This window comes from Oncorhynchus gorbuscha, linkage group LG13 (assembly GCF_021184085.1).
Source record: "Oncorhynchus gorbuscha isolate QuinsamMale2020 ecotype Even-year linkage group LG13, OgorEven_v1.0, whole genome shotgun sequence".
Classification (NCBI taxonomy): Eukaryota; Metazoa; Chordata; class Actinopteri; order Salmoniformes; family Salmonidae; genus Oncorhynchus; species Oncorhynchus gorbuscha.
This window is the reverse complement of record NC_060185.1, coordinates 42,354,060-42,380,973: the sequence shown is the minus strand read 5'-3', so window position 1 is coordinate 42,380,973 and position 26,914 is coordinate 42,354,060. Positions and strand designations below refer to the sequence as shown.

The 26,914-nt window shown below is 43.2% G+C and overlaps 3 protein-coding genes across 5 annotated transcripts; all 3 read right to left on the bottom strand.

Moving 5' to 3' along the window:
* Nucleotides 1–1,125: 1,125 nt before the first annotated feature.
* LOC123992928 (thymus-specific serine protease) lies at nucleotides 1,126–12,622 on the bottom strand. Its single transcript, XM_046294573.1, has 12 exons — nucleotides 12,487–12,622; nucleotides 11,278–11,453; nucleotides 10,396–10,495; nucleotides 10,046–10,175; nucleotides 9,602–9,725; nucleotides 9,398–9,475; nucleotides 9,164–9,211; nucleotides 8,752–9,036; nucleotides 4,406–4,547; nucleotides 3,222–3,401; nucleotides 2,500–2,654; nucleotides 1,126–2,199 (listed from the first exon to the last, which is right to left on the bottom strand). Exons 1-12 carry the CDS (start codon nucleotides 12,545–12,547, stop codon nucleotides 2,140–2,142), a joined length of 1,539 nt encoding a protein of 512 aa, XP_046150529.1. The 5' UTR covers nucleotides 12,548–12,622; the 3' UTR covers nucleotides 1,126–2,139.
* On the bottom strand, nucleotides 11,852–18,146 carry ech1 (enoyl CoA hydratase 1, peroxisomal). Its single transcript, XM_046294584.1, has 10 exons — nucleotides 17,842–18,146; nucleotides 17,164–17,332; nucleotides 16,389–16,477; nucleotides 16,109–16,233; nucleotides 15,950–15,998; nucleotides 15,725–15,789; nucleotides 14,325–14,395; nucleotides 14,100–14,171; nucleotides 13,873–14,023; nucleotides 11,852–13,623 (listed from the first exon to the last, which is right to left on the bottom strand). Exons 1-10 carry the CDS (start codon nucleotides 17,870–17,872, stop codon nucleotides 13,519–13,521), a joined length of 927 nt encoding a protein of 308 aa, XP_046150540.1. The 5' UTR covers nucleotides 17,873–18,146; the 3' UTR covers nucleotides 11,852–13,518.
* Nucleotides 18,147–18,288: 142 nt separating this feature from the next.
* LOC123992926 (heterogeneous nuclear ribonucleoprotein L-like) lies at nucleotides 18,289–26,719 on the bottom strand. 3 transcript variants are annotated; one of them, XM_046294570.1, is made up of 14 exons: nucleotides 26,569–26,719; nucleotides 25,133–25,251; nucleotides 24,502–24,739; nucleotides 24,322–24,407; nucleotides 23,893–23,989; nucleotides 23,715–23,787; nucleotides 20,844–20,879; nucleotides 20,327–20,398; nucleotides 19,763–20,034; nucleotides 19,546–19,667; nucleotides 19,198–19,399; nucleotides 19,040–19,097; nucleotides 18,845–18,952; nucleotides 18,289–18,742 (listed from the first exon to the last, which is right to left on the bottom strand). In XM_046294570.1, the coding sequence occupies exons 1-14, from the start codon at nucleotides 26,713–26,715 to the stop codon at nucleotides 18,684–18,686; spliced, it is 1,689 nt and encodes a 562-aa protein (XP_046150526.1). In that variant the 5' UTR covers nucleotides 26,716–26,719; the 3' UTR covers nucleotides 18,289–18,683. The 3 variants fall into 3 exon arrangements, with proteins under 3 accessions (XP_046150526.1, XP_046150527.1, XP_046150528.1); XM_046294571.1 differs by having other exon boundaries at nucleotides 20,327–20,395; XM_046294572.1 differs by lacking the exon at nucleotides 20,844–20,879.
* Between the last annotated feature and the right edge of the window lie 195 nt (nucleotides 26,720–26,914).

The window sequence follows — 26,914 nt, the reverse complement described above, 5'->3', positions numbered from 1 at the left end:
GAACAGGAAGTAGTAAAGGTCTTATCATACCCCACAACCTGGGTATAATCAAACATCCACCAGAGAGAGACAAGCAAGAAAGAACATGCTGCGGTGTGAGTGAATCGAAGCCACACTGTATGTGTGTATCTAAGCATTGAGGGGCTCCATGCGGTTGGGTACTGTGGGAAATGGACTGCTGTGTAACTGCTAAAGACGGTCTGTGTGTGCTTGAATGTGAATGTGTGCATGGAAGTACAGCACTGAGAGTGTATGTGTTATTATGTGTGTGTGTCCTAGTAAAATAAACTGTAGTTTATTATCACTAACAGGAGTTGTGTGTGCGTTGTGTGTGTGATTGAGCTCTCTCTGTAGGGTGGTCAGTAGTGGGAAGTCGTGACCTGGTCGAATCCGGGGGAGTGGAGATCATCAATCAGCGAGGGGTAGGCCTGAGCAGCAGGACCATCACCACCCCTCCACCCCACGGGGTAACAGATGGCCTTGGGACAACTGGCTCTTGCTCACCTCTCTGTAACTCCCAAACACACACAGTATCTGCACCAACTCAACACTGCACACAAAAAATAACACATACACACACACACACACACACACACTATTTTGCATGCATGGATGACACACACAAACAGATCAGACACCCACACACTCAAAGTGCAAAGATAATTAAACATACACAAAGACACACATGGTGCTAAATACCTCAATATGCTGGCACATATATTGTTTATGTTCATGTATTCATGAAGACCACCACACACATGCATGTAAACAAACTCAAACACACAACAGTCTTCAGAGTTCTATAAACTGGAAATGTGCCATTGACTGGATATATGTGTATAGCATTAGCGCCCCCTGCTGAGATTAAAGATTTAAACAGTTGAAAAAGGTGATATTTTAGTCAAGACTATCTTTGTGTATTTAGTCATTTGAATATAATTTGCATCATCATCACAGTTTTTGCTCTATACTGAAACTCGACTGCTGACATGCACATTCTTCTGGGATCTTAGTAACAGTGGTTTAATGAACAAAATACAAAAAATTGTTTGGCTGTAAAATATCTCTTAAAATGAATTTCAGTCAACAACAATATCCCACAATCCACAGAAAACAGACACCAGATTATCAGCAAACTTTTATTGATGATACTTTTCCAACTTGCAGGATGAAATCAAATGAACTACAAAGCAATCCAGCACACATTCAGATAATGTTTTGTCTGAGATAACTTCACTGAATCCAGACCAAGGAAAATGTGTGAATGTCTGTAAACCTTAGAACACTCCATGATGTTAAAGTTGTCTTATACTGAGATTCTCTGGTTAGCTATACGCTACCAGTGCGTAGTTAGGAAACTTAAATACTGTGTACAGCATTATAAGTGTTTCCCTAAATTACTAAAACTGTCGATTAAAATATAAATCTATAACTTATATACTGGAGTAAATTCAAGCACGCTATAAAAACGTTCAATAAACACTATGAAAACGTTAGAAAAACACTATAAAACGTTAGGAAAAACACAAACGTTAGAGAAACGTTAGAAAACCACAAATGTAAAAACTAGAACGTTAGAAAAACACTCAGGAAAAACACCAGGAAAAACCATAGGAGAAACACTAGAAAAACATTAGGAAAAACACCAGGAAAAACCATAGGAGAAACACTAGAAAAACATTAGGAAAACACCAGGAAAACCATAGGAAAACACTAGAAAAACATTAGGAAAACACCAGGAAAACCATAGGAAAAACACTAGAAAAACATTAGGAAAACACCAGGAAAAACACCAGGAAAAACCATAGGAAAAACACTAGAAAAACATTAGGAAAACACCAGGAAAAACCATAGGTAAAACACTAGAAAAACATTAGGAAAACACCAGGAAAAACCATAGGGAAAACACTAGAAAAACATTAGGAAAACACCAGGAAAAACCATAGGGAAAACAATAGGAAAACACTAGAAGAATGTTAGAAAAAAAACAGAAGAACACCACCTTAGAGGACCTGACCCATGGGGAGAAACATGAAGAGGGGCTCAGTCCACAGCACCATGTGATTCACTGCCCAAAGTTTGATTGGCTGAGTGATGGTCAGGAAGGTCAGATGATCAGGTAACCTGTCGTTGGGTCCATCAGCCGACAAACTTCCAGGCAGCTTCCTTCAGCCACTTGGCAACTTTCCTCTCAATAGCCTGACAACCAGAGAGAAAAAAAGACAGATCAGGATGAGAAGTTTAAAAATAATATTCACTAATGACATAAGAGATAGACAATGGGGCAGTTTCCTGGACACAGATTTAGTTTAGTCTTGGACTAACAAGCTATTGACCATTGACCATGCTTTTTTTGTTTCTGGGAAACCGGCCTAAAGTGTTCAATTGAGACATACAGTTCTGAAGCACACATTACTCTTCATGTGCCACCAAAGCTCACAGTCAGTGTCTCTCACTGTTACATCAACTTAGTGTTGTCTAGCCTGCCGTGTGCCGTACTTTGCGGGCCTGCTTCAGGGCGGGGCGGTCTGCAGCGCCGCCGGGATTCATGTCGGCACAGTGGGAGGTGCCCTTGATGAGGATGGCCATATCTTTGTCCTCCTTGTCCAGGTCCTCTTCCAGAACGCTGAGCTCACGCCAGGGGTCAATTTCACCTGACAGAGGTCACAGGTCACAGACCAGATGGACAGGTCATATACTGACTGTCACACAGAGGAGCTTGGTGGGAGGAGTTACAGGAGGATGGGCTCATTGTAATGGCTGGTCAATCATGTGGTTTCCATATGTTTGATACCATTCCATTGATTCCATTCCAGCCATTACTTTGAGCCTGTCCTCCCACCAACCACCTCTGCTGTCACACAATCACTCACATAGACACAGCACATTGATTCACTGCCAGTGGATTTAAATTACACTATGATGTAATGAGAGGTAATGGTTTAAACCTCCATCTATCTATCGATCCATTCATCTATCCGGTCGTTGGGCCAGCAACCGAAAGGTCACTTGGTTCGGATCCCGAAGCCGTTCTGCCTTCGATCAACAACTGCTCCCCGGGCGCCGATAACGTCAATGAAGGCACCCCCCCCCCCCAGCACCTCTCTGATTCAGATGGGTTGGGTTAAACGCGGAAGACACATTTCGGCTGAATGCATTCCGTTGTGCAGCTGACTAGGCATCGCCTATCTACTGTATCTATCTGTGAAGTCTCTGCTCACCGTTGACATAGAGCACCCTGTCGGTGTCGGGGTGGTCTCCTCCATAGTACTTGTTGGTGAAGGCGATGTGTCCGGGCAGACTGTGCTGGGGGATGTTGAACACCTCAGCACACAGGTCGGTCTGAGCCTGCAGGGTCAGCATGCGGGAGAAGGGACAGCTGGCATCCTCACACGTCTGGACTGTCACAACCAAACAATGATGAGGTAAGCCATAGAAAAACAATGAATTTCTATTGAATTATGATGTGTAGTTGTATTTCTGTAATGTGAGATACAGCTGGGTGGCTATGGGCATATAGTAAAACCGATCCTATAATGAGTGATACTGTACCAAAGAGTGGGAGCTTTGCACAGCTAGTGTTAATGCACTGGGCTTATGAATGTGCTGCTTTTTAGTTTTTAGTTTTTTGTTTTTTTTGATAAAGATGAGCAATAATGGCTGTATAAAATAAATTATTCAAATACTGAGCTACATTGTATGCTCAAAAAAATGGGAAATTATATATTTTTATACTAATGCTATTGCTCAGAGAAAGATGTTAAAAAGTTCTTGGGAATGGTGCGAGGTTAGCATGTCTTGGGGGTATGATCTTTGACCCTCTGTAACATTCTTACTCATTATTCACGATTCATTCAGAATTATCCGTAACCATGGTAGCATCCACATTACTGTAGAAGTGTTTCGAAACATTCTTATTATCTATTCTGATTTATAATAAAGTGACTCCAAAATGACACAATACATTATTTACCATTAATTTCTATTGGGCACAAAATAATCTGAAACACAACCAAAACTAACTACAAATGCTTCCAACATGTTTTTAGAGTCACAAGCTTAATGTAGTCATTGCATGCTAGGAATATGCAACCAAATACAAAACTTTTGACACCAAATACTTTTTTATAGGAATATTTAGGGGTGTAAATAATGTTTACTCCTTCTGTTAAAGAGAAAAACATGTATTACTTCTTAAACAAAATCTCTTTGCTGTTCTAGTATAAAATAGTTTTAGTATAAAATAATATAATTTCCCAATTGTTTTGCATACAATATAATGTAGCTCAGAATGATTTATTTTATACAGTCATTATTGCTCATCTTTATCAAGGGTGTGAATAATTTTGTACCCCAATGTATCTCCTCTAGGAGTGACAGTGTTGTGTGGTGGAGCAGTACTCACAGAAGCCGAACTCAGTGCAGGTCTGGTAGTACCACTGTCTCTCTCCATTGTAGGCAGAGTCCAGATTTGTGTCACTCAGGTCCTGGATGGTCTGCTTGTGGGACGCATCCAGACAGGGCTCCTCGCCTGTGGCCCGGTAGATCTAATACAAACACACACAGTAACAGTGTTCCCTGACTGTTCTACAATCACGCTGCACACTGCCATTTCTCACCTGGACAAAAGGAAAACCTATTTGAGAATGCTGTTCGTTGACTACAGCGTTCAGCACCATGGGACTAAAACACCTCCCTCTGCAACTGGATCCTGGACTTTCTGATGGGCCGTCCCTAGGTGGTAAGGGTAGGAAACATCACATCAGCCACGCTGATCCACAACACCGGGGCCTCTCAGGGGAGCGTGCTTAGTCCCCTCCTGTACTCATTGCTCACCCACGACTGCATGGCCAAACACGACTCCAACACCATCGTTAAGGTTGCTGACGACACAACAGTGGTATGCTTGATCACCGACAAGGATGAGACAGCCTATAGGGAGGAGGTCAGAGACCTTGGCAGTGTGGTGCCAGGACAACAACCACTTGCAATTTGCAAAAAACAATCAGATTTCGAGAGAAATATGGCTGAGACGCGAAGAAAATTCAAAGAGCCCCTCTCTTTGAGAGGTTACTGCCATTGAGAAAATTCAAAACAAACCGAGACATGATCTTTTTCAAGGACAGTCTCGCAAAAATAAGTATTCTTGTGTTCTAACTACCCGCTATTCAAAGTGCTCTGAACAAATTAAGGCAATCGTTCACAAACATCGGCACATTCTAAGATCTGATGACAGTATCGGTAATGTGTTTTCAGACCCTCCCTTGATCGTATTCTCGCGGGGCAGAAATCTCAGAGATGAACTGGTAAACTCTGATTTACCACCCCAAGATATCCCTGCACAACATCTATTTGTGCCCCTACTGGATGGAAACTACAAGTGTAATGGATGTGCTCAATGCAATGGTACTTATAAATGTAAATCCTTCAAACACCCTCAAACAGGGAAATCGATCCCAATCAAAGGTGTTATTACGTGCTCCAGTAAGGCAGTTATTTATCTTATAACTTGTCCTTGTGGTAAAACATTATGTGGGTAAAACAAAGCTCAAATTAAAAGTACAAATCTCTGAGCATCGTAGCACCATTAGGTGCAAAAACTCGACTTACCCAGTTGCGGCCCACTTTTTGGAAGCAAACCACTCAATTTCGTCCCTACGTTATATCAGCATCGAACTTGTCACCCTCCATAGGAGAGGGGGTGAACTCGACAATTTATTGTTAAATCGAGAGGCTGCCTGGATCTTTAATTTAAAGACCCTTGCTCACTTTGGTCTCAATGTAGACTTTGATTTGAAGCCATTCTTGTGATTTTTCTGTTGTAAATGTTTGTAGGCCTATGCAGCCAAATTGTATCTATGATCATATGCTATCTATGTTTTTGGTATGTTATTTTGATATGTGAAGATTAACCAATGATATCAGGCCACACCTGGCCATGATTACAGACACCTGTGTGTGTCCTTTGACACTATATAAACTAGTGACCTGCTGTGTTTGTCATTATACCCTGATGAAGACAGCTTGTCTGTCGAAACGTTGGTTATTAAATTACTGTATCTGAGCCCCTGAGTGTGCGGCTCTCCTTTCATTTTTCAAGTGTTCTACACCACTCGCCAGCATCTCGCCTAAATAGGTGTGGTTTTCTTTCGTCTCCAGAACAACAACCACTACCTTAATGTGAGCAAGACAAAGGAGATGATCATGGACTACAGGAAAAGGAAGGCTGAACAGGCCCCCATTAACATCGACGGGGTTGTAGTGAAGCGGGTCGAGAGTTTCAAGTTCCATATCAACAACAAACTATCATGGTCCAAACACACCAAGACAGTTGTGAAGAGGGCATGACAACAGCTTTTCCCCCTCGGGAGACTGAAAAGATTTGGCATGGGTCCCCAGATCCTCAAAAATTCTAGCTTCTGGGCCTGAGAAATAGGCAGTTTAATTTGGGTAAGTTTTTCATCCAAACATCAAAATACTGCCCCCTACACTCAACAGGTTTTAACTGCATTTTTGGTGAGGGGCTGGGCTTGTAAGTAAGAATTTCACTGTAAGGTCTACTACACCTGTTGTATTCGGTGCATTTAACAAATACAATTTGATTAGATCAGTCAAGGCAAAGTGATGCACAACTGTACATCAAATCAAATCAAATTTGATTTGTCACATACACATGGTTAGCAGATGTTAATGAGAGTGTAGCGAAATGCTTGTGCTTCTAGTTCCGACAATGCAGTAATAACCAACAAGTAATCTAACTAACAATTCCAAAATGACTGTCTTATACACAGTGTAAGGGGATAAAGAATATGTACATAAAGATATATGAATGAGTGATGGTACAGAGCAGCATAGGCAAGATACAGTAGATGGTATCGAGTACAGTATATACATATGAGATGAATATGTAAACAAAGTGGCATAGTTAAAGTGGCTAGTGATACATGTATTACATAAGGATGCAGTCGATGATATAGAGTACAGTATATACGTATGCATATGAGATTAATAATGTAGGGTAAGTAACATAATATAAGGTAGCATTGTTTAAAGTGGCTAGTGATATATTTACATCATTTCCCATCAATTCCCATTATTAAAGTGGCTGGAGTAGTGTCAGTGTCAGTGTGTTGGCAGCAGCCACTCAATGTTAGTGGTGGCTGTTTAACAGTCTGATGGCCTTGAGATAGAAGCTGTTTTTCAGTCTCTCGGTCCCAGCTTTGATGCACCTGTACTGACCTCGCCTTCTGGATGATAGCGGGGTGAACAGGCAGTGGCTTGGGTGGTTGATGTCCTTGATGATCTTTATGGCCTTCCTGTAACATCGGGTGGTGTAGGTGTCCTGGAGGACAGATAGTTTGCCCCCGGTGATGCGTTGTGCAGACCTCACTACCCTCTGGAGAGTCTTACGGTTGTGGGCGGAGCAGTTGCCGTACCAGGCGGTGATACAGCCCGCCAGGATGCTCTCGATTGTGCATCTGTAGAAGTTTGTGAGTGCTTTTGGTGACAAGCCAAATTTCTTCAGCCTCCTGAGGTTGAAGAGGTGCTGCTGCGCCTTCTTCACGATGCTGTCTGTGTGAGTGGACCAATTCAGTTTGTCTGTGATGTGTATGCCGAGGAACTTAAAACTTGCTACCCTCTCCACTACTGTTCCATTGATGTGGATAGGGGGGTGTTCCCTCTGCTGTTTCCTGAAGTCCACAATCATCTCCTTAGTTTTGTTGATGTTGAGTGTGAGGTTATTTTCCTGACACCACACTCCGAGGGCCCTCACCTCCTCCCTGTAGGCCGTCTTGTCGTTGTTGGTAATCAAGCCTACCACTGTTGTGTCGTCCGCAAACTTGATGATTGAGTTGGAGGCGTGCGTGGCTACGCAGTCGTGGGTGAACAGGGAGTACAGGAGAGGGCTCAGAACGCACCCTTGTGGGGCCCCAGTGTTGAGGATCAGCGGGGTGGAGATGTTGTTGCCTACCCTCACCACCTGGGGGCGGCCCGTCAGGAAGTCCAGTACCCAGTTGCACAGGGCGGGGTCGAGACCCAGGGTCTCGAGCTTGATGACGAGCTTGGAGGGTACTATGGTGTTGAATGCCGAGCTGTAGTGGATGAACAGCATTCTCACATAGGTATTCCTCTTGTCCAGATGGGTTTGGGCAGTGTGCAGTGTGGTTGAGATTGCATCGTCTGTGGACCTATTTGGGCGGTAAGAAAATTGGAGTGGGTCTAGGGTGTCAGGTAGGGTGGAGGTGATATGGTCCTTGACTAGTCTCTCAAAGCACTTCATAATGACGGAAGTGAGTGCTACGGGGCGGTAGTCGTTTAGCTCAGTTACCTTAGCTTTCTTGGGAACAGGAACAATGGTGGCCCTCTTGAAGCATGTGGGAACAGCAGACTGGTATAGGGATTGATTGAATATGTCCGTAAACACACCGGCCAGCTGGTCTGCGCATGCTCTGAGGGCGCGGCTGGGGATGCCGTCTGGGCCTGCAGCCTTGCGAGGGTTAACACGTTTAAATGTCTTACTCACCTCGGCTGCAGTGAAGAATACAGCCCTCTGCTGGTTAATCAATGAATTGTCATTTTGTGTGTGTGTGTGTGTGTGTGTGTGTGTGTGTGTGTGTGTGTGTGTGTGTGTGTGTGTGTGTGTGTGTGTGTGTGTGTGTGTGTGTGTGTGTGTGTGTGTGTGTGTGTGTGTGTGTGTGTGTGTGTGTTGTGTGTGTGTGTGCGCGCACACACACAAAATACACCTCATACCTGCACCAGCTTGATCAGCCGGTCGTATGCCTCAGTCTCCGAATCGTAGGTCTCTGTCTCATTGGTCATTATTTTACAGATCTCCTCAATAGTCAGGATTCCCCCCTCCTCGTTGTACTCCACGGTTCCCATGACGATGTCGGCCAGGCTCTGCATTACCTCGATCTGGTCCTCCAGATTCTCAGGGATCTCACAGCACCCAAAGTCCTTCCCCACCTCAGTGGCATTTCCTGCAAACAGGGCGGCCTCCACGGCAGCAAAGGCCTCCCATATGTCCCCCACACACTGGAGGAGAGAGAGAGAGAGAGAGACAGTGACAGAGAAAGTCAAATCCCACAGTAGGAGACTCATACAGTCAGAAACTCCAACACATGATTTCAAGCGCCCACATCTACTGTAAATGTTGTCAAACCTTATCTGAACCTCCAACGTCCTCGTCCGCAAGGCTCAGACCCACCACCTGGAAGAGAGCAACACCAGGGTTTGTTTTCACCTTTGTCCATACAGCTGAATATAACATCTACCATGCTATTAACACTATAAATAGTGCCACAGTTACTAGTTTGCCTACTACAACTACCACCACAACTACCACTACCACTACTACTACTATTACTAGAATTAATACTAATGGTGAGATCTTTACTTTGTTGAAGGTGGAGAAGTCCAGTTTGGCTTTGACAGGAGCAGAGGAAGCCACAGCACCGTAGACCAGGTGAGGGAACTGGAAGAGCAGGAACAGAGAACATGATTTACTATAATTACCATGGAATAGAGTAGACCAGCATACAGTAACACTGCTGTCCAGTCCAAAGTATAAATATAGAAAGTGTTGTTCTCTCTACTGTACCTTTCCCCTGAGCCAGGCAGACAAGGCCCCAGCATAGGAACCTCCGAAGCTGATCCAGGTATTCTTGTCAGAGAGGTCAAAGCGATCGCTGATGTATTGATGGAATTCTGCGACGTCGGCAAGACTGGAAACCAAGAGATGGCAGAGAAAATGCAATTCAATCTCTGCCCAATTCAAGCCCAGTCAAAAGCTCTCTGCCTTTGTCAAGTAGCAACCCAACGTCTAGTTTTCATTTACATTTGGTTGAGTTGTCAACTAATGTCAACTAATGTGAATTCAACATGAAATCAACCAAAGAATGTTACCATGCCATTAGATTTAGGTTCAAAGTTGTGTGAAAAAAATACAAAATACCCTCACGTTGATGACTTTTTGCAAATCCAATCCATTTTCAACATTGATTCAACGTCATCACATTGACTCCCTCCTCCCGCCAGTACTCACGCCTGCTGGCTGGACAGGTCTCCCAGGTTCTCAGTCTCCAGGCCATCTTTGTTGATGCTCTCGCCATAGAAACGATGCTCCAGGGCCACAAGCAGAGCCCCATGCTCCTCAGCCATGTCCACATGGTGGCCTACAGATACACACAAAGCAGGAGCGGAGAGGAGAAATAGGGAGAGGTTAAGAGTTGGTTGAGGTATCAACAACACAAAAACCAAAGAACAGGCATTGACTTGTAACTAATGACAAGTATCAAATTCATAACACCTATGTAAGCCTAACTTATCGTGTCAATGCATTTCCATTTTATTTTCATATTACTTAAGAGCGTGACAGGGGAACTTTGTGTGTACCTGCCAGCACATTGAACTCAGAGATGGGGCCCTCCCCTCCGATGAACAGGAACACTGGGCCATGAGGACGCTCCCAATAGGCTTCATTCACGAAAAACCTCTGAAAGAGAGAGAGGGTGAGAGACGGAAGGGAAGCAAGAGAACAAGAGAGGGGAGGGGAGGATGATACTTTGGAATGATAGAATGACTGAGGTTAAATTGCACTGTCAGTGGTATATACATTTGAGTGTAATCACAGCACATCCCCCATTTTAGGGAACAAAAGTATTTGGACAAATTCAGTTACATGTGTATTAAAGTAGTGAAAAGTTTAGTATTTGGTCCCATATTCCTAGCACACAATGACCACATCAAGCTTGTGACTCTACAAACGTGTTGGCTGCATTTGCAGTTTGTTTTGTTATTCATGATTCATTCAGGATTATCATGGTAGCATCCATGATGAATGTAGACATTCATTTCTAAACATTTACAATAAAAGTAACTCCAAAATGACACAATACATTATTTACCATTAATTTCTATCTGGCACAAAATTCTCTGAAACACAACCAAATCAAAATGCAAATGCATCCAACATATTTGTAGTCACAAGCTGTAGTCATTGTGTGCTAGGAATATGGCATCAAATACTAAACTTTTGAATAGTCCAATACACATAAGTGAATTTGTCCAAATACTTTTGGTTCCCTAAATGGGGGGACTATGTACAAAAAGTGCTGTCACCCTGTATGGATGAAAATACCTTCACATTAAAGCTGACAGTCTGCACTTTGACCTCATAGTCATTGAATACTTTAAAATACAAAGTCCTGGAGTACAGAGCCAAAACAACCAAAAATACATTTGGACCTCACTGTAGTTGCACGTATGGTGGGTCACCTGAGGAAATGTTTCATCGTTTTGACTGTCGAAGTGGTCCAGGGGTTGGTGAATTTTCCCGTCTCTCACTTCGCTCATGGGCTTATGCCCGTTGACTGCGCTCATCAGCACATTCTTCTTTGCTTTCTCATACTGGATTTTACGCACGTGCTCCTTGATCTTCCTCAGAACTCGTCCTATGAAATGTCAAATGTGATATGAAACCCAATGCACTGTGCACAGCTAGAACGACAGGAACGGCAAATATAGAGATAATACGAGCTCAATCGTTTGTAGTTGCGCGTAAAGTCACATATGGACATAAATTACGCACGTATTTGTTGGTCAAACCACGAGAGCCTCCTTAGACTTGAACATCTGAATGTGCGCATATGCAACTCCTTAACAATTTCTACAATTATCTCTCACATTTCGTTCTACAAAAAGTGCTATCTGAACGTGTCACATCCATTTTTGGATTGGATACAATTTTGTATTTATTCCTGACGGTCTCAGCACATGGCTTTTGCTGATAAGTTACAACCCTCTGCCACAACCTTATCAGTCTAATTCATACACGACAGCCAAGCCCATGTTTATTTTTCATGAGTTTTATTATAATTCAATACATACTTGGTGTTAATAAACCATGTATTAGTTAAGACACTTAGGAACAGAATAAACTTGTATATATGTGCTCAATTCTTAAGCAGCCAATTTCACATAACTATCTAAATATAGCTTCTAGATTATCCAATTTTGTTTCTCTGAATACCACAATTTTATGGATTCACCTCAATAATTAAAACTATAGGCCTATGCATTAAAATGATATACGATCAACGTGTATATTATATCAGCTTACACAGATACATGGATGTACTTTCATGCTAGGTATAAAACCTCATATAGGAGCTTAGAGACCCCAAATGATGTATAGGACAATATTAAAATGATCTACTTCCGTTTCATTACAAGCATCATGAAACCTCAACACATTAAATTAACTTGGCGGAAAACTGTTTTTGAACGCAACTTGTTTACCACTTTTTTTACCATGCGTTTTCTACCTTCAGAAATCACCTCTTACTAAATATTTGGTCAAATTATACATTTTGTGTATCGTTTCCTAGGAACAAGGATGGCTCAACCGACCCAACTCTGCCCTACCTTATTTTATCATTTGAGTATTTTTTTAAATGATCAGTTCATTATGGATCGTTAACGTACCAGAATAGACGAAGTTCACAAGGAGAAGAAGGATGATACAACGGATGGGAGACAGAAGCATCTTCAGGCCTCCAACTACGACCTCTTTACTGATATAGGTCTACACTATGGTCGGACAACCTTGCCGTCTTAATGCGAGGAGAACGCCTGCTTTTATGGCGTGACCAACGTTTTTAGTCCACCCCGGGCTTCCCTGATGCCCACTGTGCATATTTATAGTAAACAAGTCGCCAGTTGAGCGTAATCAAGACGCAGGCAAGTGAGTCTGGGCAATAGGCCATATCTCCTCCAACGGTGGCAGTGGTCCAAACTAGAACAACACTATGAGCATTGGCTTGGTGAAAGATGCATACACTTCACATTTAGGTATTGAATTGTATGCACAAAGCCTAAAACTCAGCACAAACACTTAACATGTTGAAACAGGGCCCTTAGGCTCAGTTCATCTTTTAAAAAAAAAAAATGTAAAAAGGTTTTATGATGCAATCATTTTTATAGATTTACAAAAGTGTGAGGCTGGTTGGTAGAGTACCCAACCTGAATCCTGCATGCGGAGCTAGCAAGAGAGAGGCCCCTAACTCTTTAGTTTACAGACAGCTCTGCTTTGGGCGATTCTGACAGACAACAAGGCACCAACACACAAACATATGCATCTGCTGGAGTCAGGAGGCGAAATAAGTCCTTTTCATATTAGCCTAAATGGATAGTTGGTCATTTTGGCATTTATCAACCGACCCAGATGAACTCGTGGATACTATTTGCATGTCTCTGCGTCCAGTATGAAGGAAGTTACGAGGTAGATTTGCGAGCCAACGTTAACGAGCTTAGTGCAAAGACTGGAAGTGTTCGGGTACAGCAAAGACTTCCAGCACTGATGTTAATGTAAGCTAACGCCCAGAACTACCTCAAACTTCCTTAATACTGGACGCAGGGACATACAAATTGTATCAACTAGTTCAGTAGATAATCCCCTCCATCCATTCCCCCTCGCCTAAGAAAAGCTGCACTTCAGCCTCTTTCTACTCCTCAGGTTCAGAGCTTGGAGAAAGTTATTGTTTTAGGACTCTTCTTCTCCATGGAGGCTGCAGCTGACTTCATGACATCCTCCGTCTGCAGCATGCTCATGTTCCACGTTGCCTGAAGACAGGAGAGAGACAGACTGAACTCTCAGCCTCATTGTGTAATTCATTCTTACTTTTTTCAATTTTTACATTTCAGATTTTGGACATCCAATGACATCTACTTTTTCTTTAAATCCCACCCACCTTATCAGAACACTACGCTTGTTTAAGAGACATGGTTATCTATACTGGGTTGTGTTCTTGATAGCCTATGTTGTTGCCACGGTGACATGTGTGGTGTTGTGAGCATCGTACTGAGCCTCACCATGTAGTTCAGGCCCTCTGCCACACTGTGGTCTCTGGAGTAGATCAGGTTGACCTTGGTTCCCTGGACAGCCACAGGGCTGCGGCCTGCTATCTCCCCTGCCATCTCAAGAGCTCCAGCAAACATCGCCTCCTTGTCCGGAAATACACGGCTACCCAGGAAAAGAGTGTATGAGTACCCAACACACATACACAACAAATACACGCATGCACACGTTGTTTTCATACCTGACTAATCCACTTTCCTTGGCCTCATCGGCGTACATCTTCCTCGCTGTCAGAGCCAACTCATTCACCAGGCTGGAGAGGAAAGAAGATGATACACATGATAAAGGATCTCTCTTCAGAACAATACAGGGAAGCACTCAGTGTTCCTTGGTTTATGAATGCAAGCAGAGGGACTACCACGCAGCATTACGGTGTAATGAGCGCATATCAAATTCTTGCTCTTACCTCCGGCTCCCAATGACTTTAGGTAGGCGCTGCAGAGTTCCAACGTCAGCTGCTAGGCCAATATCTACTTCCTGTAAGAAAGGCAGACCTTTCACATCACTCAAAGATACAATGCAGATTTAACAAGTATATTTTTCTTATCATTCTGCCTTTTCTCCACTATGAGAGTCCACCTGGTGGTTGCTACAGACAACAGATACCAGTTACGGCCTTTGTAGACGGCACGATTTTAGCTGTCTTATGCCACGATTTTGCCATCCCAGACAAAATGTCCACGTCGTGGGCAAATTCTTAGGTCATAAATGATCGTTGGACATCTTGGCTCGTTAAGTGTGACAGGGTCTAGGTCTGCAGATTCAGTACCACTACGTCTTGGCTCGTTCAGTGTGACAGGGTCTAGGTCTGCTGGTTCAGTACCACTACTTCTTGGCTCGTTCAGTGTGACGGTCTAGGTCTGCTGGTTCACTACCACTACGTCTTGGCTCGTTCAGTGTGACAGGGTCTAGGTCTGCTGGTTCAGTACCACTACGTCTTGGCTCGTTCAGTGTGACAGGGTCTAGGTCTGCTGGTTCAGTACCACTACGTCTTGGCTCGTTCAGTGTGACAGGGTCTAGGTCTGCTGGTTCAGTACCACTACGTCTTGGCTCGTTGAGCATAACAGGGTCTAGGTCTGCCGATTAAGTACCAATACGTGCGGTCGTAGTCTTCGACAAAGTTCTGTCAGTGTCCAAATTTTTGGGCCTTTATCGTGTAGTGTGGCTGATGTTACGAGCAGAACCTGGTGACTGACCCATAGGAACACGGCCGGCACTGAGTATGCACACAATAATACAATAGTGAATAGTCAAGATTCATGTAATAGTTTGATTTAAACGTTTTCATGCAGTGCAAGAAGAGAGATTCCCATAACAACCTTGTTAACATGACATCTGATATCAGGCTACCTGATTGGATTTTGATAAATGCTCAAAATGGCCAATCAAAATAAGCGCTTTACCACAGCGACCATGTTATTTTGGGGAAGCTTATTTGATTGTGAGTTCGACATATGAAGTTTTTGTGTGAAAGCTATTTTAAGATGAATACTTTTCGTTTTTCAAAACTCACTTCACTCGGCATAAGCATAGTGAGGCTTGCGATGCTGGCACATGCGCAGATGAAATACACCGCTGCAGTTGATGTATCCTACTTTGGCTGACGGAGCCTCTCAAACCAATCGCAGAATGTGATGACAGAACTGAAGCAAATTGTACAATCTGGCCAGGTTGATCGCACTGTGACGTGATAATCATAAGGCTGAATCTGACGTAAAGTCTGCAAAGACCTGTAGATGTCCCCTGGACCTTGGTCCTCATGGTGACGGTCATTGAGGCTGAGGAGATGTATTTAAGCCCACTTACCTTCACCTGAAACCAGGCATCTTGAGTGCAGAGACGGATATCACAGGCTGTGATCAGATCCACTCCTAACAGGACACGTACATGTTATAACATGACAAGCCATTACAGCTGTATTACAGAACACCTTCACCGGAGAAGAAACAGTCACATTTTGTAAATAATATATGAAAGCTTTGCAAGGTCTCACGGTCACAAGCAAATCAGTAATATACCACCAAAACTCACCTCCTCCAATACAAGCTCCCTGCACTGCCACAACCACGGGCTTTGGACACTACAAGTAGAAAGGAGGTGGTGGGAAAGAGAATGCATTTTCTTACTTGTTCACTATCAACCCCTAACCTATTGTGCAGGAGTAAGTACTCCACAAGTTCATATACAGACCCTTTCAATGACGCTGAAGGTTTCCTGGTACTTGGCAATGATGCGTCGCATGTTCCAGGAAGTCCTGGCCATGTCGTCCCCTTCAGGCTGCAACACTTCACTGGCCATGTCCATCAAGTCAATGCCTACACACAGTCAAATTGCAACAGAGGTTACAGTATAATGGTCTTATTACTGGTATATTGCTATGTTTGGTATACTGTTGGCACAGCCTATTGATAAGTAGCACTCAGTTCAACCTGAGACAATCGTAAGCTTTTGGGAAACATAATTCTCTTACCAGCTGTGAAGACGTCTCCTGCACCAGAGACGACAACCACCCGGCAATCCGGGTCCTCAGCTATCTGTGTAAAGCACTCCACCATTTCTCTGAAAGAGGATGGATGGATGGATGGATGGTGGAAGACAGGGTTAAAAGAAAATATATTTTTTCAAAGACATATAGGATGCACATGCATTCATAAGGGACACACAGTGTTGTTGTGCTGAGTTACAAGTACAATTAGAAAGGTGGGAAAGTTTCAGCTGTGTTCAAGTAGTGTTTGGGCCAGTGGTGTAAAGTACTTAAGTAAAAATACTTTCATGTACAACGTAAGTAGTTTTTTGGGGTATCTGTACTTTACTATTTATATGTTTACTCCATACATTTTCCTTGACACCCAAAAGTACTCGTTACATTTTGAATGATTAGCAGGACAGGAAAATGGTCCAATGAATACAATTCTCAAAAAAAAAAAACATGGTCATCCCTACTGCCTCTGATCTGTTGGACTCACTAAACACACATTCTTAGTTTGTAAATTATGTCTGAGTGTTGGAGTGATCCCCTGGCTATCTATAAATTATGTCTGAGTGTTGGAGTGATCCCTGGGCTATCCATAAACAAACAAAAATGGTTACATCTGGTTGGCAATGATTAATACTTTTACTTTTAATAATTAAATATTTGAAACCAACATTTTACTAGGTGACTTTAACTTGAGTAATTTTCTATTAAGGCACTTATGTATTATAATTGGGTTATTTTTCCACCACTGGTTTGGGACAGTTGTTACCTCCAGAAGGCTTTGTTCATGGCATTGCGTTTCTCTGGCCGGTGCAGCTCTATGTGAGTGACAGCAGTGGCAGGTTGACTGACAGACAGGGTGGTAAAAGGAGGAGTGGGGCCCCCCGGAGAGGATATGGCCCTTACAGCACTGAGACCTGGAAGCCATAAACTCCTGTCTGATGATCAGCACCGAAATGAGAGGGAGGGTGATTGAATAACAATGAATTACAACAATACCAAATTCATATTGAATGAGAGAAACACATTTCCGCTAATAGTCAGTTGCACGGTTTAGACCTAAACCACCTATCCACTCCTATACAGAAGTTACATAGTAGTCACCTTTCACCTAGTTAGCCAAGATGCTAACCAAACACGGTTTATACTAGCTGGAGGGAATTAGCTAGCTAACGTTACTTAGCCAGCTAGCTAAGTGTTGACATCTATGTAAAAAAATGAAGTTACCTAGCAGGCTATAGGCTCTGGTCCGAGTCTCGAATTATTCTATGGTGTTAACCAATTACGTTTGCTACTTCCTAACCAAAGTTTGCTAGTACCTGGAGCTTGCTAAGTAGCTAACGTTAGTTGAACGGATGCGACCTACAAAATGCACATTTAGCTAACTTTAGCTACGTTTTAGAGCTGACAAAGCACGGCATCGTAAAACTCACAATATTGTACTTACTTTTCACGAGAGCTGATCTGATGAATGTCATAGCCCTTCGACTAAATCAAACTCGAGAGCAAGAAACAAATGAAAGGCGCAGTCGGTCTACTTGCCGCAACTAGCTGGCTGTCAAGTAAAATATAGTGTTGTTCAACGCTTATAGCTACAAGCGCCAACGGTATAGAAAGCAGTTAAGGGCATTTACTATTACTATGAGCAAAGAGCGCATGCTGTGAACACAATCTTAAGAGTTGTTCCACTAAACTAGCTGGCATGCTGGTTTTGTACAATTTCTGAGCTACAGCATCTAGGAATCGTCCAAATGCGGCATTCAAAGGGGGAGGATAGGGTCGCTTTTCTAGCACTTATTAACGGAATAGTTTAATAACGGAACAAATACTAGATTCAATTATAATTATTACCGTATTTGTGTTGGTTATTCAGTGAAATGATAATACAAAGTTGTTAACTGGCATAAAGAGGTTTATTTATTAAGGGCTGTAACAAAAGATGCACTACTTGAAATCGAGTTTTATTTCTCACAACTAAAGAAACTCTCCTTCCTCTAAACACAGACAAATGGTAAGCAGCAATAAAAAAAAGAGGGGGGGGGGGGGAGTAATAAAAGATGTGAAACAATACAAAAGCTTTTCCTTGTTCATCCATCAGGCATAAAAACAATTCAAATTATCTGTGATTTACCAGTTCTTGCTTTTATGAGCTCAATATCAAAGAATTAAGACAAATCGATATGACTGCGGACAAACTCACTAACGGCCTAAAACACACAAGGTCAAAATAGGGGTGAAGACTGTAGGGATGACAGTTTGTGGAACATTATCCATGATCCTGGAGGCCATTTAGGTTGCATGCTGAGCGGTAGAAAAGCACAGCTTGAGGGTGTATGGGTATGGGCCAGCTGAAGAGAAAGACAGAAAGGGTTAGAAAACTAAAAATAGCCATCACCACTTGAATAAAAACAGTGATCTTTTTAATATAGGCTTCGATTTCAAACACTTACTTGCGTTCTTCATCTGGTAGTGGTTTATCATGGACAAGGCCTCCATGGCGTCGTTGATGGACTCCCACTCCAACAGCCCTGACGAGCTGCGCTCACCTGGACCTGCACCTGATAAGACAGTCCAATTCAGTTTAGTACCACTGTCAGTCATACAAGAGTATGTAGTTCCAAAATGAAGCTCAAGTGTACACTTACTCTTTCCTGTGAAAAGTTTGATATTTGCAGGGGCTTTGACACCAACATCTTCACAGATCTGAAAAGAAAACAATCATTTGATTACTTTTGTAGGCATGTTGGTCTTTATTTCACTGCTCCATACATGAAGTGGTTTCCCGATGTGCTTTGGGACTCACCTGAGTGAAAATCTCAACGGATGAGTCTGGCTGGGCGTTGAAGAAGTGCAAGACATTGCTTGGGTGCTGAATGCGGTTCTTGGCAGCCTGCTCTGGGGAGGTGAAGCGGTTGTTGCGGGAGCCGTGGAAGTCCTTGAAGCTGGTGCTGCCGTCCTCCAGCTCGTAAGACTGACCAGGCATGATGGCCTGCTGTTTGGACACACTGCAAAGGGAAAAGAGCATTAGACTGAACTTGCACAAGCCTCACAGAACAGTCACTTATTATGGCAAGAGGCAGCGAATAAGATTAAGCACCAACTTTAAATGAAAAGGCACTGAATGAACAGGCGTTTCCGATAAACATCTTACCAGACGCTGAGCTTCTGTCCAAAAAGGAAGTTGTTGTTGAGGTGAGTGATGGCCCGGTCTACAGCGTAACAGTCTCCCATCTCCACCATGGCTGCTCCTGGCTTACTCTTCATAAACTTCACCTGAGGTAGGGGACCAGATGCACAGGTTAACTCAATAGCAGCAGCATCTTATTGAAATAACTGCAATGGCTTGCCACCTTTCCCTCCACACTTACCCGCTCCACATTGCCATAGAGACAGAAAACATTAAACACTTTGTCGGCGTTCATCTTGGCAGGCTCCAAACCGTAGACCATGACTACAGGGGAGTCTGCGTGTGCACTGTACTCGCCAGGGGGTGGAGGGGGGGGCCCGTAGCCAGGTCCCCCGCCGTAGCTGTGTGCCCCCCCTCGTCCCCTCATGGGAGGACCCATGCGACGGCCCTCGCTGTAATGTGGGGGTGGTGGGGGGCCATAGCCGCTTTCATCATATCCATGGTAACCACCCGCTAGAAACACAAGGGACCACAATATCATACAGGGAACATGGCTTGATTGGAACAAAGGATAGATGTCCAAAGAAAGAGGTTAACCTCACAATGTGTAAAAACATCTGGTTTTGATAAAAGGGTGGCACATTCCATTACCAGATGAGCTAAGAAAATTGACTACGCCGCACCACTTCGCTGCCACTGTGGGGTACCCATTTTTAACCCACCATCTGCACCTCGCAGGTGAATTTAGTGTGAGGAGAGCACTAAAGGCCAGCACGTGTCTCCCCCCTGGGCCTAAGAGCCTTACCGTACTCTGGAGGGTGGTCTCCCAGCAGAGCCGGTGCCCTCACACGCTTGTTGGGGTTGGCACTCCCATCTTCTGAGAGGTGATAAAGGCAGGAGGCAGAAAAAGAGGGGAAGAGAGAAGAGCAATAGATAAATTGGCAAGAAACAGGAGACATTACAATGCAGCACAGTAGCGGATGTTCAATTAGAATTAAGGATAGCACACAAGAAAAACACATCTAGAGAAAGCACACTAAGTGTAAAATAACTACTGAATATTAACAACACCAACAAGACCAAAAAATAAAATCTACATAGTACTGTATATCTACTGGTTCAGTCATGGTATTCAGATGCCAAAGGTGATTTTTTTTTTCTTGAGTTCTGTGTAAACAAACTGTCTTTACAACAGCTAAGAATGAATTAAACGCTAAGAATCCTGAAAGCTAGCTACATCCTCCAATTGAAATCTGTTAGCATATGGTAGAAGGGAGAATGAGGTGGGTGAGAATGAAGCCAACGTAAGTTTGCAAACACACCTCCAGCATTGCTCCCATTGCCATCAGCTTCTGCATCTGTACAGGTACACATCTCATACACATTAAATTCAGGCCAGATTAAACACACTCACCTACACATGGATAGTTGAGAAATTAAGAAAAACATCACTGGCGCATTAGACAAATTTGACTGCTTCAACATTCTACAATGTAAACTATTTCAATACATTCACAGTCCATTATCTTCATATTGTAACTAGGTTAAACAAGAAAGCGTCACATTTCAAATCTGTCTACAAGTCTCGAAAAGTGAAAAGAATACATATAGCCTCCTAGTGGAGAGCCACCCAAACACCAGCTTTATTCAGACACGTCTTCAACGGTGGACAAAATACCCACAGGGAATGCACTACAAGGCCACCTTTGAAATATGGTGGCACTGGAAACAGAGGGAGTAGAATGCCATACAAATACAAAAAAAACAAAAAAAGAAACAACAACTTTGAGGACAATCTTTTTGAAGACATCCCGAGTGTAAGAAATGGGAATGTGTGTTGTGTAACAAACTGGGGATCAGTTTACTTACAGCATGGATATATTGAAGGACAAAGATTGAGGCTGGAGACATTTGCTGTTATTTGGCAGTTGGTCCATTACTTCTCTCCGTTTTCATTTAAATCCTTTTCATCTTTTACTCCACTCCCCTTTGGAAGAACATTTCCACCTTTGGTTGGATTTCTGGCCTTTTTGTGGCAATTTCCATTGTGGTTGGTGATCCACTCCAAGTGCCTTATCGAACACACCCCTTGCCAATGGCAGGCCGCAAAGCAGCCATTTGGAACATATCAGACCTGGGTCCTCATTAGGCGCAAATTGCCAGACCTGCGTCACATGGAAGGTGTTACACAGGAACTAAAAAGGTCAAATTTCCACAAGAGAGCTGCATTCAGAAAAAGATGGAAACTAAACAGGGATGCATGTTGCAAAAACAGTATAGGGAGGAAAGGAGGGGGGGAAAGAGGCAAAACAGAACACCCGACTCCATGAGGTATGCATATATGAGGAGAAAAATGTAGTCTGTCTGAATGTGCGTATGCTTGTTCATGTCTGTAGTGTCTTCATCAGTTGTCTGTTGTTATTCCTTCCCATGTGACTGGCTACAGCCTGACAGTGACGGTGCGAATCATCTATGGAGTCAGTGCAGCAACAGGAGCGGAGGGTTTTGAGTAGTGTTTGATGTGTTAAACATCAGGAGCAGGGCACAAGAGAGCAAAACCACCTGCACCACCAAAGGCAGGCAGGTACAGAGAACAGGACAGGACTGTGTAGTCTTGAGCAACTGGTTTGTATCAGTATGGTTCATCTGTTTTGTGTTTGTGTGAACATGCGCGTCACTACGGGTCCCTGGATGTTGTCTTTATAAGGTGGGTCTCCTGTGGATGTATATCAGTCAAAAAGCTTCCGTGTCAACAGTAAGGTGATGACTTGCAGGTGAGGTCTGGGTGATGGCATGTTTCAATGTGTCAGGCATGTCTTGCTGGGGTCTCAAAATTGGGAGGGTGTGGAAGGCACAGCTTAGTGCCAATGTACCAGCAACCAAAACTCCCCATGGAAAATGTGTCATGCCATAGAAAAGGTATAGGGGATGTCTTCGTGACTTTGGAGCTATGTTGTTGCGGCACGAAGGAGATGGATTGGGGGGGGGGGGGGGAATGTCAGTTTATCAAAGCATGTCTGCTGCCATGGTCTTGCAGTCTATCCATCCCCAATTTCCTAAGTGTTCCTTCTGTTTGGTACAGAAAGTGGATGTGTCCTTATTGAAGTAGGAGCGGTGGAGGTTGAAGTGGTGTTGAGAGTAGTGTTGACGGCAGGAGTAGTGTTGGGAGTAGTGTTGATGACGGCAACAATGTGTCTCCGATGCATATATGGAAATGTGTTGCTCCAACGTGTTCCGACGAGAAGCTAGAGTGGCTGTTTATGTTCAATGCTTAAAGTAGCCTGTATAGATGTACAGATCTATACATTGACGAGTACACTGGGAATGAAAGGAGCAATTGGCTGTTGGTAGAGCAAGCTTCACAAGAGACTCAAGTGGGTAAACAGGAAGGTACTTTTGCTCAGACTGTCTAGTCTTACAACTTGATGTATCCATGGGCAGTGCATCAGATTGATTGCCATGGCAAAAACAGAGCAATCAATATATTTGTTACACAGGCACACCGCCTAGCGTTACTTTGCCGAGGCGCCATCAAGCAGGTATTCAGACAAGAAAGTAAGAGCTTAATGGATCAGTGGCGAGATTTATGAGCAACATCCTAGAACGCTTCCTTATCTCACATTTAATGAGGAACAAATGACTGTCGTCAGGTAGTTTTTACTACGAGTCAGTTGTCGCCAAACTAGAAAAGCTGCAGGACTTTGAGTTGGTACACTTAGTGACCACACATCTTTAGATCTGATAGCACTGGGTTGAGGTTAAGGAGTTTACTTCGGGGTGTTCCAAGCAAGGGCGCATCCGGTTTTATATTAGGTGCGCAACTATAAGCCTTGAGCAACAACTGCAGTCTCTAGTGAAGAATATCTGGCCATTCAGCTGCTCCTTGCATCCCTAGCGTGTTTGGCTGTGTGACAGACGGTGCATCACCAGAAGACCACACCAGCACTTCAGTCATAATGCCACTGAAATGGAGCCCCATGTAAGAGTTAACTGTAATTTGCTAAACCAATATAACAGCTGGAGAGAAAGATACCAACCCAGCCCTGTGAACATTGATCTGGTTAAAGGAGCATTTCCTGTGCTCAGTGGCATTACCCCTGAAGGTCTACCATCCAACCCCCCTTCCATCCCCCACAGTGGCAGTAAGGGTGCTGGTAGTGTCAGCAAGGACCACAGATGGCTGTGTACGTTACCTTGACCACTCAGGTTGGGGTTGGTGTAGTCCCAAGTGTCCTGGTCATTCTTGAACACATTGAGACGAGTTGGCTGTGGGAGAATATACAAATTAATTCCAAAGCAAAGCATTTTTTCAAGTCCATATCATAGAACACTAGATGCTGTTCGTGGCTATGAATGTGCATGTTCCTCTACCTTGGCATATTCGATCTTGAGTGTGCAGCAACCAGAGTAGATGTCTGCCCCATTGAGGGAGGCCTTCGCCCTCTGTGCACTCTGCACTGAATCAAATGTGTTGAGAGTCAAGGAAAGGTCATGCAGACTAGTTCTGAGAACAGTACGTCGCACAGACACCATAACACGTTCTAGTAATTCCGGAGCTTATTGCACATGCCCTTGTTTACAAGTCTCTCTGTGCTAGTAAAAATACATCTGGTTAATCACACACAGCATGTGCTACAAACAAATGACATGTTCCAGACTGCTGGTTTCCTGATTTGTTATGTAAACAGTATGTCAACTTAAAATTCCAGCAGTCTTAGTTTCACCAAGGCTTACCTGCGGGCATTCAAATGATTCACAAAATAAGTCATTTTGAAAAATGTATTTTGCAGCAAAGGATATTCCACCATGGCCTGAACACCATTCTTCCGAAAGATAACAATCCTCTGGACAGGGCCGCAGTTATTGCAGACAGTGTAGAGGACATCCTGTATACATAAGTCATTCAAATGATCAGAAATCATATTGAAGTACACAGCACAACAGAATCAACAGGTTGGGTAAAGGTGGTCAGCACTTTACCGTGGTAACGGGGTAGATTGGGTTCATGATGGTGAGAAGTAGCACATTGTTAACACTTCTAGAATCGTCCGGGTCGCCTGGCCGGGAGATCTTCTGGCTGGTGGAGTAGTTGACAAAGGCTGGGTGCCCAGAAATGTAGATCTGGTTGTCATTCGCATAAGTCACAGCAGTGCAAGACCCATTCAAATCCTCATACTCAACCAAGGCCTGACGCTTCTTGGGCATAACAACCACATAGCTGCAAACAAAAAGGTTATATTAATAAAGGATGCATAACAAAGTTTATTTATTTGCTTTGCTCCTCTGGATTGCTTCTGGGTGAGCAGGCTTTTGTTTCAGCTTGGATTACAGCTACTCATCTGGAACATGAGTTGAATCAAGTCTTATAGAAGTGTTAGAACATAAGCTCTGCAAAGGCAAAGATGGGTAATGTTAAACCAGTAATGGCTAACTATAAAATGGTTGGATTGTGTTTTTGCGTGGAGCAAAATTGGACCATGAAATATGTGCATTGTAAGCGAAGTAGTCAGGGTACCAGTCTGCTTTAGCTTGAGCCATTTCTCAGTTGTCATGAGAGAATTTTTGTATTTATTTTTAAAGCAGATGGTCAATTAATGTGCATATTCATCACCTAATAGCTCCAAACTCCTGCAGGGCCTCCACAAGGTCAGCTTCTGTAATGCCATCCACCAAACCCCTCACATGCACAACTGGAGAGGGAAGGGTCTTATGTGGGTCATCATAGCCTTCCTGTAAAAAAAATAATGGGTAAACTAAATTCAAGCAATAAACTCATGTTTCCTGGTCAACTCATAGCAGGAGGCAAGCTGAAGAACCTCAACTACATGGTAAAATACGTTTATGAACTCCACCAATGGAGTTGAGCAGATACCAAACGTTGTGTAATTCAACACAAGAGTACATCAATTCGTCCATGGTCAATACTTCGAAACTGTAAACTATGAAACGCTTACATTGTGTCCTCTGCAGTTAGGTGCCTTTGTTTGCTGAAATCCACTCCCAATAAACGTTAAACAAATACAACCACCGACTGTTTGCGCATGTGCCAATTGAATCGCAACGAAAACCAGTGGTTGTATTTGATGTTTTATTAAAATGTATGGATTTCGGCAAACAAAGGCATGCAACCACAGAGTTCAAACATTGGTACATGGTATGCGTTTCAATTTAAATGGTTTGAAGTATTGACCTTGGCGAATCGACGTAGCCTGCTTTCTACTGAACTCCATTGCTGGAGTTAATCAAACTTCCTTCACCATGGACTTGAATTTAGTCTGGCTGGAAATATTAACTACCTACCAACATGTCATGAAATAGGGGTAACTAGTCAGCAAAACATTCGGGGAATATTAATGAGGAAATGTATTTTGTTATCCGTAATATTACGAGAACGTGGTCTCAGAAGGTTATGCATATTCGAGAAGTAGCGAATTAATTCGCTCGCTAGCTAACGTTAGTTACCGGCTAAATCAATGAACCTGCCAATAATGACTCTAGATCAGTTTATTTAAGTGATTATGCCCGAGACGTCGGTGTTTGTTGGATACATTGGCACGGGAGTTAGGCCCGAGACGAAGTTAACACCGACTCGTGTTCGTTGGTTCGAGCCTGGCAAAACGAAGCCACAAGGCTAGAACAAAGCAATAACGTTACGCTAGCACAAGATATGGCGTGGCCTGCATTGAACACTCCCATTCATTTAAAAGAAAAAAAGGCTAGCTAGCGTTAGCTAGACAATGGTTGGAAAAAATATTAACCGAACTAGCTAGGCAGTTTCAACAAGCTATATAGCTGCATGTTTACTGGAAATAATTTAAGCTAAACATAAAATAGACTGAAAGTTATTCTACAAGAAAAATACTTGTGGTTTTGTTTAACATCGTGGAACACGGGAGAGCGGGCTAACGCTACTGGGTGCAATCCATTTTCGTAACGCCGCGTCATGAGTCTGAAATTGTTTTTTTTACAACTAAAGATTACATTTAAATTCATGCGTTTAAATTAATTTAATTGTTAACGCAGATTATATCATCATTAATTATTTACCGTTGCCATTCCGTCGTTGGTTTTTAGTCTTTTCGTTGCCCTGCCGCCTTCGTAATAACGGCCTGCCATAGCCATGTTGTCCCAGTTAAAAAGGTTGGTAGCGGTGACGGTGTGAAATGGACGGGAAAGTCGTGAACAGTCACACATATGGGCCCGCCTTGAAGTGTCCGCTACGGTTTACAATTGGCCTAAAAGGCACGTCAATTATGTATTCATCAACCTACGACCAGTTAAATTGCACAAAACAAGCCTTCTGAATATCTTCTTGTCAGAGATCAACCCACTACTACTGTATTGAGTACTTATCTGTAAAAATAAAGTAAACAAGATTAACCATTTTATTTCG